General features: G+C 33.2%; 1 protein-coding gene across 1 annotated transcript in view; it reads right to left on the reverse strand.

Annotated features, from left to right (window-relative positions):
* Positions 1–15,286, reverse strand: part of LOC148657544 (cadherin-12-like) — a 140,106-nt gene that overhangs the window by 34,654 nt on the left and 90,166 nt on the right. Inside the window, exons 4-6 of the mRNA XM_088643968.1 lie at positions 10,228–10,347; positions 7,791–7,958; positions 5,475–5,662 (exon numbers count right to left, since the gene is read on the reverse strand). Coding sequence (XP_088500094.1) covers positions 5,475–5,662; positions 7,791–7,958; positions 10,228–10,347 — 476 coding nt within the window. The remainder of the gene's footprint in view (positions 1–5,474; positions 5,663–7,790; positions 7,959–10,227; positions 10,348–15,286) is intronic.

Here is a 15,286-nt window from a genome sequence, read left to right on the forward strand (position 1 = left end):
TTAATGAAACACTTAACATTGAAGTAAGCTTAGGAATTGCCTAATGTGGGCAATATTTCCAAGATGAAAAAGGAGCCCGTAATCGGCTTTTTGCATGGGGCTCACAATACGTGAGAGGATCAAATAATTCCCATATTCCACCAGTATAATTTCTGTTTTGTCACTAGCTTCAAGAAATGTCACACAGACAAAAAATAACTAAAGAGGAAGTAAATCAGAGGGGGAAGATGTTTTAGCAAAGATATGAGTATCATCTGCCTGGCAATGAAACTGAGGACCATGTAGAAAGAAAAAAGTACAACATGTACATGTCTCTTCAGTATTCTGACCTGAAGATTATTTAAATGGTACTGTACAGTAACAACTTGCCAGATGTCTGATACAGTTATAACTATGATTAGGTTGAAATGGGAAAATGCACTTCATAATAATGTACACCTATGTTTGCTATCAAGGACAGATATTTTGATGAGTAAGTTTCCATTAAAATGTCAGATTGTGGCTCTTGGATTTTAAAATACTTTTACTATAGAGTGCTATGTGAAAATGTAAATGTGTTAGAAATCATGCATTGTTCTGCTTGATTTCTAGTGTTTTTCCTTCATTCATACATAAGAAGAGTTCTATGGTGATTTTCTATTGAAATGTGAGATATTTTGTTATGTGATAACAGATAACCCTGACATATTTGTATTGTGTAGAAATAAAAGTAGATTTTCTTCTTTATTAATGTGTAGAGGAGAACAGATTGTACCCCTTCGCTGGACCCACACTCTCTAGTGAAGGCAAAACTATTAACTAAAAAGCTCTTTTTAGGGCTACTATTTAAAGGTGTGGTTTTAGACTCTACTCTCGCAACTCCATTTATTTTTTCATATCCTTATTATGGTGTGTGTAATGTCCTACTGTTCTTTATAGCATCACTGAACACATTAGTCTTTGAAGAGTTATGAAGCCCCAATCCATTAATCTTTTTTAAGTTTAACAATTTTTATATCTAGCAGAATCTTTCAGGCTTTTACATTGTTAATAAATCAATCATAAACTTACTTGTTTAGAGCCATGTTCTAAATGATTTAGGTTTTATTTAATTTACTGATTGTATATTTTACAATCAGTTTAAAAAGTCTAGGTTATGTTTTACTTACAAAACACACCCAGCATTGGAGATTGAAGCATATATTCACACTCTTGAGTACTCTTCTCCCGTAGCAGACCCTACCAGTCCCTTTATTGTGGAAGACCAAGTTTAGCTTCAGGAATTTGCACATGATCTCTCTGTAATGAGGGAAATCTATCCCAGTGGATTTTCCCTGTCTAGCTTCCGGAAGCTACTCTCATAAGCCTGCATGTTTACATTTCTAAATGTCGGCACTACAAGCTGAATAGCTCAGAACATATCTCATGCACCATATTAAGCACTCTGGAATGCTGAAGTCTAATTTATTTACTTTTTGGATCATTCCATTATTCTGTGGATATACTTAATATAACACGTAACTGAAAGTACAAAGTAAAAAAATTGAAATGCATAAGTATCTTTGTCATTATATAAGCAGCTAATCATGAACTGTGTAAAGTAAATAAGAAAACACAATTATGCACTATTAAACAACAGAATTGGTAAGGGGGAATTACTGTTTTTTCAGCTTTATTTGCTTTCAATTTGTTTGCCACATCTCTCGAAAAAGTAGAAATTATTTGTTAAGTAATATTCACTGTTCATGTATCCGTAGCAATAATGTATGTATCCCCTATTCTCCTACTTAAGGGACTATTGCACTCAAATACTCTTCAAAAGCTTTTATTAGTAAATGTAGAGCAACTATCCATTTAACTAAAGATACCAGAGTATTCAGACTTAGTGATATGGAATGGATTCCCTTAAGATTTTTTCTTGTCAGATCCTTTTAGCAAATCTCTACAAATCTTTGTATTTATTTATTATACAGAGAAACAATATTCAGTTTATATAAGAAATAAAAAAAAAGATCTAAGTTCTTATAAATTCACAAACTTTGATGCAATGGCATTTTGTACACTAGAGAAACTGAGATAGAGGGATATTATCCTCATTTCATTATGAGTACAGATGCTCTATTCCTAATTGAATATACTGTATGTTGTGACATTAAGTGGTCATTGTGTCATCCTACAGATCACTCACACTGTTTGATAGAGACTATAGTTGTGATATCTCACCAAACACAGCATATGTTGCAAAGATAAAAAGAAAGTCAGAACCAAGCCTATTATTAAAAAAAAACAGATTCACTGTTTTATTTGAAGGTTCTGAATACTTTTGCTAGCCACTGTATACAGGTTCTGATTCAAAACAGAATTAACTGATTGGTGTCAGGTCAAAGAGTACCTTACCTATTGAAGTCTTCTAATAGGAACTATTCTCAAAGCTTTCCTTACTGCAGTCATTTGCAGCCAGATGTTAATTTTCATGGATATACTGTAGTAATCCTACCTAGCCCTATGTGTATGAAACTCTAATTACCAGTGAGAAAGTGAAGTTGTTTAAAAAAATATAGGAAGATGAAAAAAATATAACTTTGACACTAACATTTTATTAGATATGATATAGATAATTCATTAACATATATATAATTCACTATACTAAGTAAAAATAAAATATTAACATAAACACAATACATAAAATATTTCATGAAAAGGGTTGATCAGCTGGGGTCTACTAGTAATGTTGCAGGCTAGTTGCCACTGCTGGAAGCTATGCAAGCTGTGGAATGCAAATTCTGCACCAGGGTGTGGATACTTTCTGAATGTGTCCTATTCATCTTGTAAAACATTATAGTCTAATCACGTTCTTTGAGCCTTACATGTCATACATCATCCCAACTCATCTCATAAATGTTCAGTGGGGCTCACACCTAATGAAATATACTAAATATTATACTATAGTCATGCAGCCATGCCATAATTATCACCTTCTTATCTCACAGAAAAAGTAATTCTTACACAAGGGCATGCATTATCCTGCAGGAATGTCACCTTTTCATGTTAAGATGAGCACAGAGGATGCAGTGAGGATGCAGGGCTAGACCAATGTGCCGTTCTGTGGATTTAGGTTGCCATAAATCACCACAAGCTGAGTTCTGTAGTAAACAGAGGTATCTGCACAGACCAACGCACTTGAATCTCCCCTACAATTGGTTTGTTATGCTCAATAATCCTCTAGTAGTGAGTGTACCTAAGGTAACCTAGCATTCAGCATAAAATTGGCATTAAGTTATTGTTATGCAGGGTATTTTTCTTCCTGTCTGTGATTTTTCTTTCTTGATGTTTAGCCTGGTTGATATTCAGTAGGTGAAATTACCTCATGACAGGTGTTCAATCAACTCTTCCAATAATTAAGTGATTTAGTGCTTATTCAACAGTCAAAGATACTCTAATGTATCTCAGCCAATTAATCAAAATTATATAAAAATATGTAATATTCAGAATATTTATGCTTTAGTTTTTTAAAACAAACATGCATAAACAGAATGACAATTGACCTTTGATTCTGATTATATATTCACTGAGGCCCGATAACAACCGAAATATGGGTCATCAAGGTATTAAATTAAATAAAAGCAAATTTTCATATGCAAAACATGTCTTCAAAAATGCAATTACCTTTCTTGATTGCTTCTTATAACCAAAACATAGAGCAGAAAGTAACAGTGTAACAAAACCAGAATACTTTATTGTTCGCAAAGAGGAAGAAGCAACATCATATTCCTTAGCAAATCTATAAACACCATGTTGCCTGAGAAGAGATCCCTCTGTTAAAAAAACGTATACTTTCTATACAAAAACATCTAGCAGTCCTAACCACATATATTCTAGGAAAATAAGTCTAGATTCAAATAACCATATAACTATGACTGTATAGAAATAATTTAATTATTGAATATAACTGTATGTTAATTGGCAAGTGTCTTTTTTTTCTGTCTTTTTCCCTGCACTGCAGTCACACACCTGACTATGTGGTAATTGACAAGTGTCTCAGCAACATGATTCAATCCATTTAAAGGTTGCCACCAGCCATGGTGAATTCAGTAGCATGGTGTGAAGAATTTAAAAAAAATGATCATGAGAAGCAGACAAAGGAAGAGAGATTTTGTTTGTATAGCCTATTCAGACTATGACTTTTTTTTGTTTTTCTCGGTATAAAAAACTCTTGCTAAATGGGCATTAGTAGAGTAGCACTTGGAACCAAGAGAAAGATATATTTTTGCTTAGCAGATCTTTATGACAGGCTTGGTTACTGTGCTAACATTTTTGTTCTCACACTCTGGTCTGCAAAGTGCTTAATTGTTATATACAGTAAGTGCGTCTGTCTTCTTTTTTAGATTTAGATTCTTTTTTATATGTGTATCATCATATCTGATATCATCATACTGTATCTGTATACGTGGTTAATGATGAAAATGATTTTAGTTGAATAAGGCAAATTTTAAAAATATTTCTGAAGACATTGTAATACATATTTTTATTAATGAGGAAGTATTATTTTGTTATGTAAAGTTTCTTTACTTTGTGAAATTAACTTTTTAGAACTCTGTACTGTAGAGAAAAGCCATTTGTGATTATATTTATGTTTAGTTAATAAAATACAATTAAAATGAGCTTAAAATTACAATTAAAATGTTTTCAAGTTGTATTGCCTTAGAAAAAAAGTGTGTTACTAAGACACTTAAGAAATTGAATTTGTTACCATATATATAACAACACCAATTGCTAACAATAATGGTTTCTAAACAAGCTAAGACAATGGTAGCCATAGACCAGTGGTTGGAACACCTCACTCAAGACTAGAATTTCTAAATCAATGCCCCATTATGGTGACTGAACACACTGTGTTGTAGGAAGTGCCACCCTTCGGACGAGACAAGGGGTATGAGGATAAAGATAAGAGAAAGGATGATAAAGTAGTTTTCATAGTTAAATTTAATTTTTGGCTTGCACAATTTGGGCTACCTCGTAGTTTCTCTTAATGCAATTGGTGAAGCAATTTCATGCTTCTCCAGGTGATCAGCTCTGTAGTGGGGTTTCTTTAGCTTGACAGCTATGCGTCACCCAGGTCAGTACTGTGCTTCAGTTGTGGATGAAGTGTTTGTGCTTCTGAATGTAAAATGCTCTGGGATCCTTTGGGAGAGTTATATAATTATTAAGAAATATTATTAATTAAATGTATGTGCATTAATATGCTCTATACAGTACTATATATATGTATAATTTAAATGATAGAGTATCCTGATGTATTGAGTTGAATAGACGCTCCTTCTGTATACTAAACAATAATCAGATTTTAATTCATATTTGGTGTAATTAACCCCTTCCTAGTGCATGCTGTAGGTTACACAATCATGTGATTAGAATCAAGAGAATTTGAATTATTTTAAAATGTAATACAGAAATCTAAATAAAAATGCAACATTAACATTTCTAAGTAAATGTACCTTTTTAAGTATGAGAATTCCTTCTTGTGTTTGTTCATTAGTTGTGATATCAAACATAGCTCCACCATCCCCAGGAACAATGGTATACTCCACTTCTGCATTTTTACCAGCATCAGGGTCATGAGCTTTTATTCTTCCAACAGTGGATCCTACTGGAGAAGACTCTGGCACTCTCAGGTGTATAATATCTGTATTAGAGTATAATGAAGAATCACATAAGCATATTTAAATCTATACATTTAAAATATTTTAAAGTACCTATATCATTGATGCAATGATCTCTGCAACATTGCTGTAACACATTTAAGATAACAAAACTATATTTGCAATTTTATGTGTAAGCATATTCATAGTGAAGAAAGCAAATATTAGTATAGATATTACGTGTGTTTATGTTAGTGTTCTATATTTGTCAGATTTTCAAGTTTATGCTGATATTTTATATATTTTAATAAAAGCTACTGTTATAATTTTGACCATCACTTTCATTTTGGTTCTTAAGTTATAAAATATGTTTTATAAAAATATTTGCTGTAAGGATCACTGTACATGAATTACTGTTGAAGCAAAGTACTGCCCTTTTAAAATATAGCTATAATATTAATTTGAGTGGGAATCTGTGTGTATTGTATTTAATGATTTAATGATTTTATGTATTTAATGATGTTATATATACCGCTCTTCCTGTTTGTTTTCAAATTCCATGTCTTCTTGTGCACTAAAAAACACAAATACCAAGTGTACTGCTGTAGCATTTTGGTAACTATAGGAAAAAGAAAAGTTTAAGTTATATGTTTCTTATATTTAAAGAAACAATGACTACATAATAAAAGTACAGTACATCTTATGTTATAGTTGAGCACACAGAGTTCTTGTTTACTGCAATATCAATAATCTAATATGGAATAACAATGTCAGGATAAGATGCTTCATTTGTTGTGCTGTGTATATATTATCTTGAAGTAACAATACATATGTTTGGTATGGAGCATATAAAGAACATATTTAATATATTTCTAAACCTTGTAAAATGACAAATACACATACGTAACATAAGAAAGTATAAAATGATGTATTATCTGAACTCCAGAATGGCTGAATTATTTCTCACCTTTTACCAGTAGCTGTCACAGAACGAGTAGTTGACATACTGTAAGGTTGCTTCTAAAAGCAATACTTATATGATTACAGAGCCAAAGCAAAAAGAAGACATCATAAAAGAAGATAGTTTGGTTAAAAAAACATTGTTGAATTTGAAGTAATGTAAAAGTACCGATGCATGCCACTGTCGTTGTGAAAACTAATTTAATTGCAACATTTACTGTTTCTACACCAATCCTTATAAAAAGAAAATCTAGAGACTGCACATTTCTATAGATAATTTTTATAATAAATCCTGAATATTTAAAGCAGATTCAGTGCTTAAAATCGTTGCTTTAACTGTTTCTGACAAGTTTGCAGACAGTTGGGTAACTTTTTTAACACAATTTTGGGGGGCAAGGCTTATGATAGGTACAGTATTCTAGAAGTGCCCGAGCTAGGGTTAGGTTTAGCATTTCTACAAGAAGTAGACATTTTCTGATGTCTTTGCTGTGCTTTAGGATGCATATGAGGAGCAGGAAAAGTATTGCTTTGTTGTTTCCTTGAGAAAAAAATTTGGACCAATTTTGCGGATTTTGCTAAGCCGCGCACTGCTGCTCAAAAATGGTAGAAAATGAAAACGTTTTAAATCACACTTTCTAGATGTTTAACTCTCTTAATTTTTTGCATGTGAACCCAAATAAAAGTATACTTTTTGCCAAACTTTAGTGGTAATTGTAATGATAATCCTTAAATGACACAAATCAGGCTTATTTTAAACGCCATTTCAGCAGCAGGTGACAAAAAATCAAATACTGGAAATTTAAAACAGATTCAGTGCAGATACATTGAAAATGCTTAAAAGTATTGCTTTAAATGTTTCTGATGAGTTTGCAGACATCTGGGTATCTTTTTGAACACAGTTTTTAGGGGCAAGGTTTATGATAGGTATTGTATAAGTGTCCAAGCTAGGGTTAGGGTTAGCGTTTCTGCAGAAGTAGACATTTTCTGATGCCTTTTTGGCTTTAGAATGCATTTGAAATGCAGGAAAAGTATTGTTTTGTTGTTTTGTTTGACAAAAATAGGAGAGAGAGAAAAGTTTTATAGGATATTTTGCAACTGTGTTGTAAATAAAATAAACCCTTCAACATTGTAATTTCATAACCAATTTGTACAATGTGTTAGATTAAAATGATTATAGGTTAAATATTGCAGAAAAAAAAACATTTTTCTTACTTTTTGGAAATCTTGGTGGATTGTCATTGACATCAGAGAGTGTAATGTTAATGGTTGTAGTCCCAGCAAGCCCTCCTAGTTGTCCTCCCATATCCTTGGCTTGAATAAGAATCTGGTAAAGTTCTTTGACCTCTCTGTCCATGTTCGGCAAAGCAGTCCTTATTACTCCTTCAGAAGCCATACAATTAAATCAGAGAAAAAGGCAATTCAACAGCCAATGTCTTCCCATTCGAGGGAGCTTTAATTAAAACTATTAAAGTACAAATTAAAACTAGACGTATATGAATAGCAGGGTAAATTAAAATGCATGTTAATGTGACCCAATTACAATCTCAGATAAACCCGATATTTAAAGAACTAAACTGAAAAGCAGTCCATTATTTATTAAATAAGTTAAAAAACAGATATTATCTTTTTCATCAGAAAAATACAGCATAGCAGGGCTTCAGTGTTATATGAATAGAACTTGCTCTCACCTACTACTTTTGTTAAATGATACAGTAACCACAACATTGCTCATAGCAAGAGAAATGAACATACAGTAGTTGACTTCAGTGATTGCATGTTGATCAAAACGTTGATCCTTCATTAGTAACCTTTGCATTTTATTTTAATCGTGATTTAACTAACAATGTTACTAGAAATGTATAGGACAAATGATTCCATGAATGTATAAAATATATTTTAGATTAATTATTAAGCCACACACACTAATTAATCTTATCATTTCCCTGCCCCCAGCAAAACATTGCTGATCGTGTAAATCGCCCCAGAAAGTCTAGTGTTGCTATTTGACAAAACAGCTTGAATAGAGAACATTGCAGCCACTTGCCAAGAACGTGGCATGTCATATTGTATTATATGAGTTTTATATAATATAATTTTATGTTACATTAAATATTTTTTCCTTTTTTTTTCATGGCACCAGGATACTGCCGCACAGAGCTAACAAAAAGTTTTGTCCCAGGTAATCCTGTTCTTCAAGTTTTAACTGCAGCACTCATCCTCCACCCCATCTCCACCTTTGCAGCTAATCTTTGGTCATTTCCAGGGGGTTCCAGCTTCCTCGTCCTCAAAGAAGGAAAGGGATTCAATGGAAAGTTTTGATTTACAAGTAGTTTCAAAACATCACTACTCTTAAATCTTTCTTTTTAGTGTTTTTTAATGCCTCTTTTTTTTTGGAAAATCAATCAAAGACCAGATAGAAAAAAGAATATGAAGGTTCTTTTCAAACTGATTAGCATCTTTCTTGCCTTCATCTAGATATCAGTACAGGATAAAAAAAAAACATTCAGATTAAAATTAATTTTAATTAAAATATATTTTAATCTGGCCTCTATTTTTTTTTTACTGTATGTATTTGCTTTTACAAAAAGGACAGCAAAAGACAAGTATATATACACATATCCTAAAAATATATTATACATAGTGGCTTTAATGATTCATGTTTAAATGCAAATATACATTTAAAAACCTCAATTGGAATTACTGTTTAAGGCCATCTTTAAATTCCCTTACACTTTCAGAGCATCCTGGATATTGTTGGTCTGGTCATAAAAATGACCAGTAGAATTGGTTTTCTTTATTTCCCCTATGGCAGTATTCATGACAGGACATTGTGACTTGTGCTTCAAGGAAGAGGGTGGCAAAGTACTACATAACATGGCAAAAAGTACCACAGACTGCAGATGTGTTGACTGCAGAAGTTGGGCTGAAAAATAATGTCGAAGTTGTTGTAAATACTGTTTATCAGATCATTTAAATGGAGGCATGACAGATGTTTTTTTTTTAAGAATTACAGTATTTTGTAGCTATGTATCTTTCATCTGTGAAATTATGTTAGCGGGTTTACAGGATTAAAGATTTAACTGATGTGAAATTTGTGCTGCTTTAATAAAATTGGATTAACTGATTTCAGCTATGCTTAATTCTGTGTGAAGGATAAACATGCTACATTGACAGAAAACAACAGAGATGCCCTAGAACTCTAGCTGAATGATGACAAAGGCTGAGAAATCAAATGATTAAAATGTATGAGTAAATTTAGATAAAAATGAATACAGTATCTCGTTCCACAGTTGCACTTAAAACCTAATGTTGTAAAAATAATCTTTTTTTATTTTGCAACATTATTTCAATACCCATATGTGATAACACAATGGTTTTTGACAAAAGATATCACAAATTAAACAAGCCACAGGAATGTTTTACCATGTGCACATTGTGATCACAAAGTGACGGTGCAGGACCACTCGTAAACAACAATTAAAAGGTTTGAAATTTATGCCAGTGATTATGCATTTGAATACTGCCGAGGTCAAGAAAGTGAAAGGATTAATTTCATGAGCAAGTGCAAATCAGAACGATTTCATGCTTAAAAAGTATAACCCAATGATAGACAATATATTTTTTATTACTCTAGTAGAAATGTGCTTACCTGTCTTAGGATCAACAGCAAAGTAAGGCTGTCCTCGTAAAATACTGTATACAACTCGGGCACTGTTGCCATATGTGGGATCATCTGCATCTGTAGCAGTTACCTGAGTGACATAGGTACCTATTAAAAGTAAAAACAAAGGAAGTTTGAATGAAATATATGCTTTTTGCACATATGCTTTTTGCTTTTTGCAAATATAAGCATTTTTGTTTTAGGACGGATGACATTTTTACCTATTTAGAGAACAGAATTTCTACGAGAGCTGTGTAATAGTTTTCACATGAGCAAGCCAAGAGATAGGAACTGAATTCTAATACATAAGAGTGAGCTGCATTATTAGAGGCCGATAGGCACTTGTGTCCATTATTCTCCGGCATAGCTTGTTAATAGAGTGATAACCTGGTCCAAACTTAGACAAGACAAATATGAAGTGTTCTATAATAAATTACACAAGTATGTAAACATACTGTACAACTTAACACAACACTATTTGCAGAATACAGAGCATTCCTTAGACACAGAAAGTCCAGAATTTTACATTTATAACTTTAAACACTTAATAGAGTGAGAACTTGTATTCTGATACAAAAAATGGATCATAACCAGGAATGAATTTCACTCTATAAACTGATGCTCATAAAATGGATGGGAAACAATTGGAAACACAAATACATCACTAAAATAGGAGAGATGTGTTTAGATATGTTTTTAGCCTAATAATTCCACAATAAAGAAAATCTGTATTCCCAAATAAATACAACCAGAGCTTTTATAATAAAGCTCAGTCTGGTACTCAGAGTTCAGATTACCTCGACAGATTTTGGTTTGAAATCTTAATTCACTTAGACAGGGTCTCACAGCAAAAGCTTTGGATGAAGAGGAGGATGATGGATAACAATGATGATGTTCCTGCTTTGCTGCATGCTCTCTCGTCCTGTCTTCCTTCTTGTCTCTCTCAATTTGTCTGCATGTCTGTTCGTGTATTTATGCTATGGTCTGTTCATATGGGGACTAGCTTAATTACTTCATTTGGAATGAGTAAATTATTAGGACTCTTGTTGATCATCTCTGTTTTCGTAAACGTTTACTTGAATTATGGCTCCAAGACCTGTATATAAATGTAGTCGCCCAGTCCAAACTTCTAAATAAGGCAATCAATCAGGAAAACAATGGTAACTCAGATGACCCCCAGCCACTGCAATATGTAATGATCACAAATATGTATAATAAATTGTTATAATATGATCAGTTACATCCATTTCCAGAATCAGCACTTTGCCCTGACAAAAAGTGTTTGTAATAGTTTGATTGTTTTGACTATTGCCAATAATTAAGCTCTAATTGCTTGCACCTGACTTTTATTATACAGATTTTGCTGCTAAGAATTGAAAACAGTCTTGGATAGGAAAAGTCAGGCACACACAACCAATGAAATAAAACTAATTTCAGAATTTCAAATATGTCAAAACAATATACAATAGTATCATCTTTATTATTATACTAGGAAATAAACATACTATTACGTTAGAAATACTTCTACGTAACGTAGTAAATACTTTAGAAAGAGAGTCTCCAGTACTGAGTCTGGACAGCCTCAATTTAGTTATTATCTGAATGTCACCCTAAATCACCTGTTCTTTAAACATTAGGAGCACTTTAGCAATTGATAAGTAAGTAATGTTTTCTTGAAGTGAACAATGGTTCTTGAGGGTTGAAGGACATGATGATTTTGACTATGAAATTATCTGTACATGTACATAATTGAAGACATCATCTATTTAATTTAATATATTTTAATTGTTACATACTGGTGACACAGTGGCACAGTGGTAAGCATTTCTACCTCGCAATTCTGGGGCCTTGGGTTCAATTCCTGGGGTAGCATTTTCTCCCCGTATTTGTGTGGGTTTCCTCTAGGTGCTCAGGTTTCCTGGTGTGAGTATGTGCATGTTTGTGTCTCTGTGTGCCCTGTGATGGACGTGTAACCCATCCAGGGTGTATCCCACCTTCTTCCCATTACTTGCTGGGTCAGGCTCCTGCTCCACCTGTGACCCTGTAGTAGATTAAGTGGGTTAGAAAACAGATGGATAGGTTGATGTAACATGTTGGAATGAGCCTCCCCAGAACTAGGGTTGGAGACCCCTGACCTTAACAACAGTAGCAACAGTAAAATTAAGGCAAGTTTCAACCTTCATTTCAAGGAATGTTGAGAAGAGGTTGCTTAAGCCAAGCAATTCAATTCACCTCATAAACTGTTATAATTATCCTGAAATGTAGCATAATTGTGTCATGCTAGTAAACAACTGAAATCTGTGTACTGCATGGATAGCAGTATGACTTTATAAACAGGATTGTGACCACAAAATAAAGCTTCATGAAAGACATACCAATTAGGCAAAAAAGAATATTGATTAAAAATAATGATACCCCAACACAGCAGTGCATGATAATGAGATTGGCATATGAAAAATAATTATACTGACCTGCTGCCTCATTTGTAATTTAAATAAGTTACACACAGCTTGCATTTCATGCATAATTTTCAGTTTCCAGGCTGACTGAGGTTTTGACACATTTTCCTTACAATTATTGATTTCTATCCAGTACCCTTTAAAGTAGCCTGCTTTGTAAGAGCCAGAATCTACTTTAGAGCACATTCTCCTGCTGGCGATTTATCTGCCTTGTTTTATTATTTTTTTGCAAAAGATAAAAGCCAATGTTTGGCATTCTAATTGTATTGAAATTCAGTTCCTTTTCTATTTTAATCCTGTTATTATTGCCATCTGTAGTAAATATATGGGCATGCATGTGTGTGTATATATATACTCAGTAATTCTCATAATTCATTCTGACTGCATGATCATAAAAGCCACTTTAACCCTGAAAGTTGTTATTTGCAAAATACATGCATAAATTATATGTAGACAAAAGATTTACCGTTCTGATTTAGTTATGTCACGCTGATTAGCCTGAATAATGACATAATGGCAGTGCTTAACAGTTATCTTCTGGTTGATTAAAGAAAACAAGATGAAAAGGGTAGATGCAGACATCTCTTATAAAATGAAAAGTCTTTGTATTGTATGACTTTTGCAGGTTCAAACTGCTTTCCTTAGGTTAACTGATATTGGCATTAAACACACTGGCAATGGTATCCTGTTGTTCTAGTTTCATCATGTCACTGAAGCAGGAAAAATTGCTGGGCAATCGTACTAAATTGTTAAGTAAGACCAAACCAATTTCAGCTAATTCATTAAGTCAGCCATCATGGGTGCTGAGACATATTAAAAGTACATCCCAAGACAGAATACAAATACCACACAGAAATAAATATGGAAGAGAAGAAACAGAGAAGCATGGGGAATATAGGAGAACCAATATGAGAGACCTCCTCCTTTGGCAGAAGAAAGAGGAGACCATGTTTAGGAAATTACAGCACAACTCTAAACATTATTTGACTTATGAAAACATTATTTGACTTATTAAAACATTATTTGACTACTTACTTTTGTGGAAGTACTGATTTCCTGTCTGTCTTATCCACTAGGCTATGAGACATCGCTCACTTGTACTGTATATGTATGCATCATTGGAATACAGAGAAGGTTCCAATTTATTTAGTATGCATTTATAGAGCACTTTAGTCTTGAGTGGGATCTTTTATTTGGAAGACATAAGCTCTTTTCCTTTTACAGTATTTGTGTCTCAATTACAGGCTGGATGTATTTTTCAGTGTATATTTCAAAATATCTGTTTAGATGAAGACATTCTGCCTTTGTAAATATCAAAACTTTGCCACTTAATTATTACTTTGTTACCACACTGTACCAGAGAATAAAAAATGTGCAGTGTTAACACATGGGGATTCCCTGACAATTGGGGGTGTATGATTGTTAAGATTTGTTTGTTTTTTAATTGTATAATATTTTATCATATATTTTCTTACAATGTGATGTAGGTTATTTAACCTGCATCTACTGCAGCAGAAGCATAAAAAATCATGCAAAGGATGCAACACACAAAACAGTTCTCCTTCTCTCCTTAACAGACCATTAAACACAGAGCATACTATGATATCTTTCGAAGCACAAGACTTTTCACAGGCACCTTGTAAATATATGAATCAGACCATTTTATTTGCACTGAATCAGAAATTGTTAGTGGGAATCCAAAATGCTGGTATACAGTATCTGCAGTCACAGAGGCATTGTAACACGAGGATTTGTAATGTGCAATAAAACCAAAAAGGGTAAACTATGTCTCAGATTATTTTTTCTTTGGGTAACTGCATTATAAATGATAAAATGCAATGGTGAGGTTGGAAAGCCAGGATCAACAGAAGTAGAAATTTACATTAATATATATATATATTTGCTTAATACATCTAAACAATATAGAAATGTACTGTTTAAAGAAATAAAAATCTTCTTTCAGCTAAAGATTCTTTTATTGCAACTCTTGCACTGGAGGAGAGGAGAATGGAAAGGGCATCCCAGCACAACAGCTTTTACAAATGAAGCTAGAAATTTGAGTATGATGTTTCATGTTTTCAGTGGTATGGAGACTTATTCAGTTCTAAAGCAATAAAAAATGCTCTTTAAATTCTTCATCCCATTTCCTGTTTTGATTTTAGCTACATTTATTCTTTTCAAACTCTACTTTTGATATTTTTGCACAGTTACTGTTTCCTTTGAAACTTACGATATTCATGTAATGATATATAACACTACTTCAGCCTTGTTTTGTGATGATTCAGAATATTTCTCTGTAAGCTTTGCCTTAAAATGCATCAGTTACATCAAGCTTCAATGCCTAGGGCCCAGTATATCCCTTATATGAGCCTCAGTCATGTCATTATCCAAATGTGACTGAATTCTCAAGCAACAGTATACAATTGGCACACACCACTGGGACAGGCTGGGCAGTAGTCAGCCAGGGTTATTTTGCTTTTCTGTAGTTCAGTGACTACTGAAGATTTCTGGGTGCCTGCAGCATCAACACTGACATCATGGAGAGAAATGTCTAATCAGTACTACATCTTCTGTAAGGCACTGAAGTT

Source organism: Lepisosteus platostomus, chromosome 8 (genome assembly GCF_059453375.1).
Source record: "Lepisosteus platostomus isolate fLepPlt1 chromosome 8, fLepPlt1.hap1, whole genome shotgun sequence".
Lineage (NCBI taxonomy): Eukaryota > Metazoa > Chordata > Actinopteri > Semionotiformes > Lepisosteidae > Lepisosteus > Lepisosteus platostomus.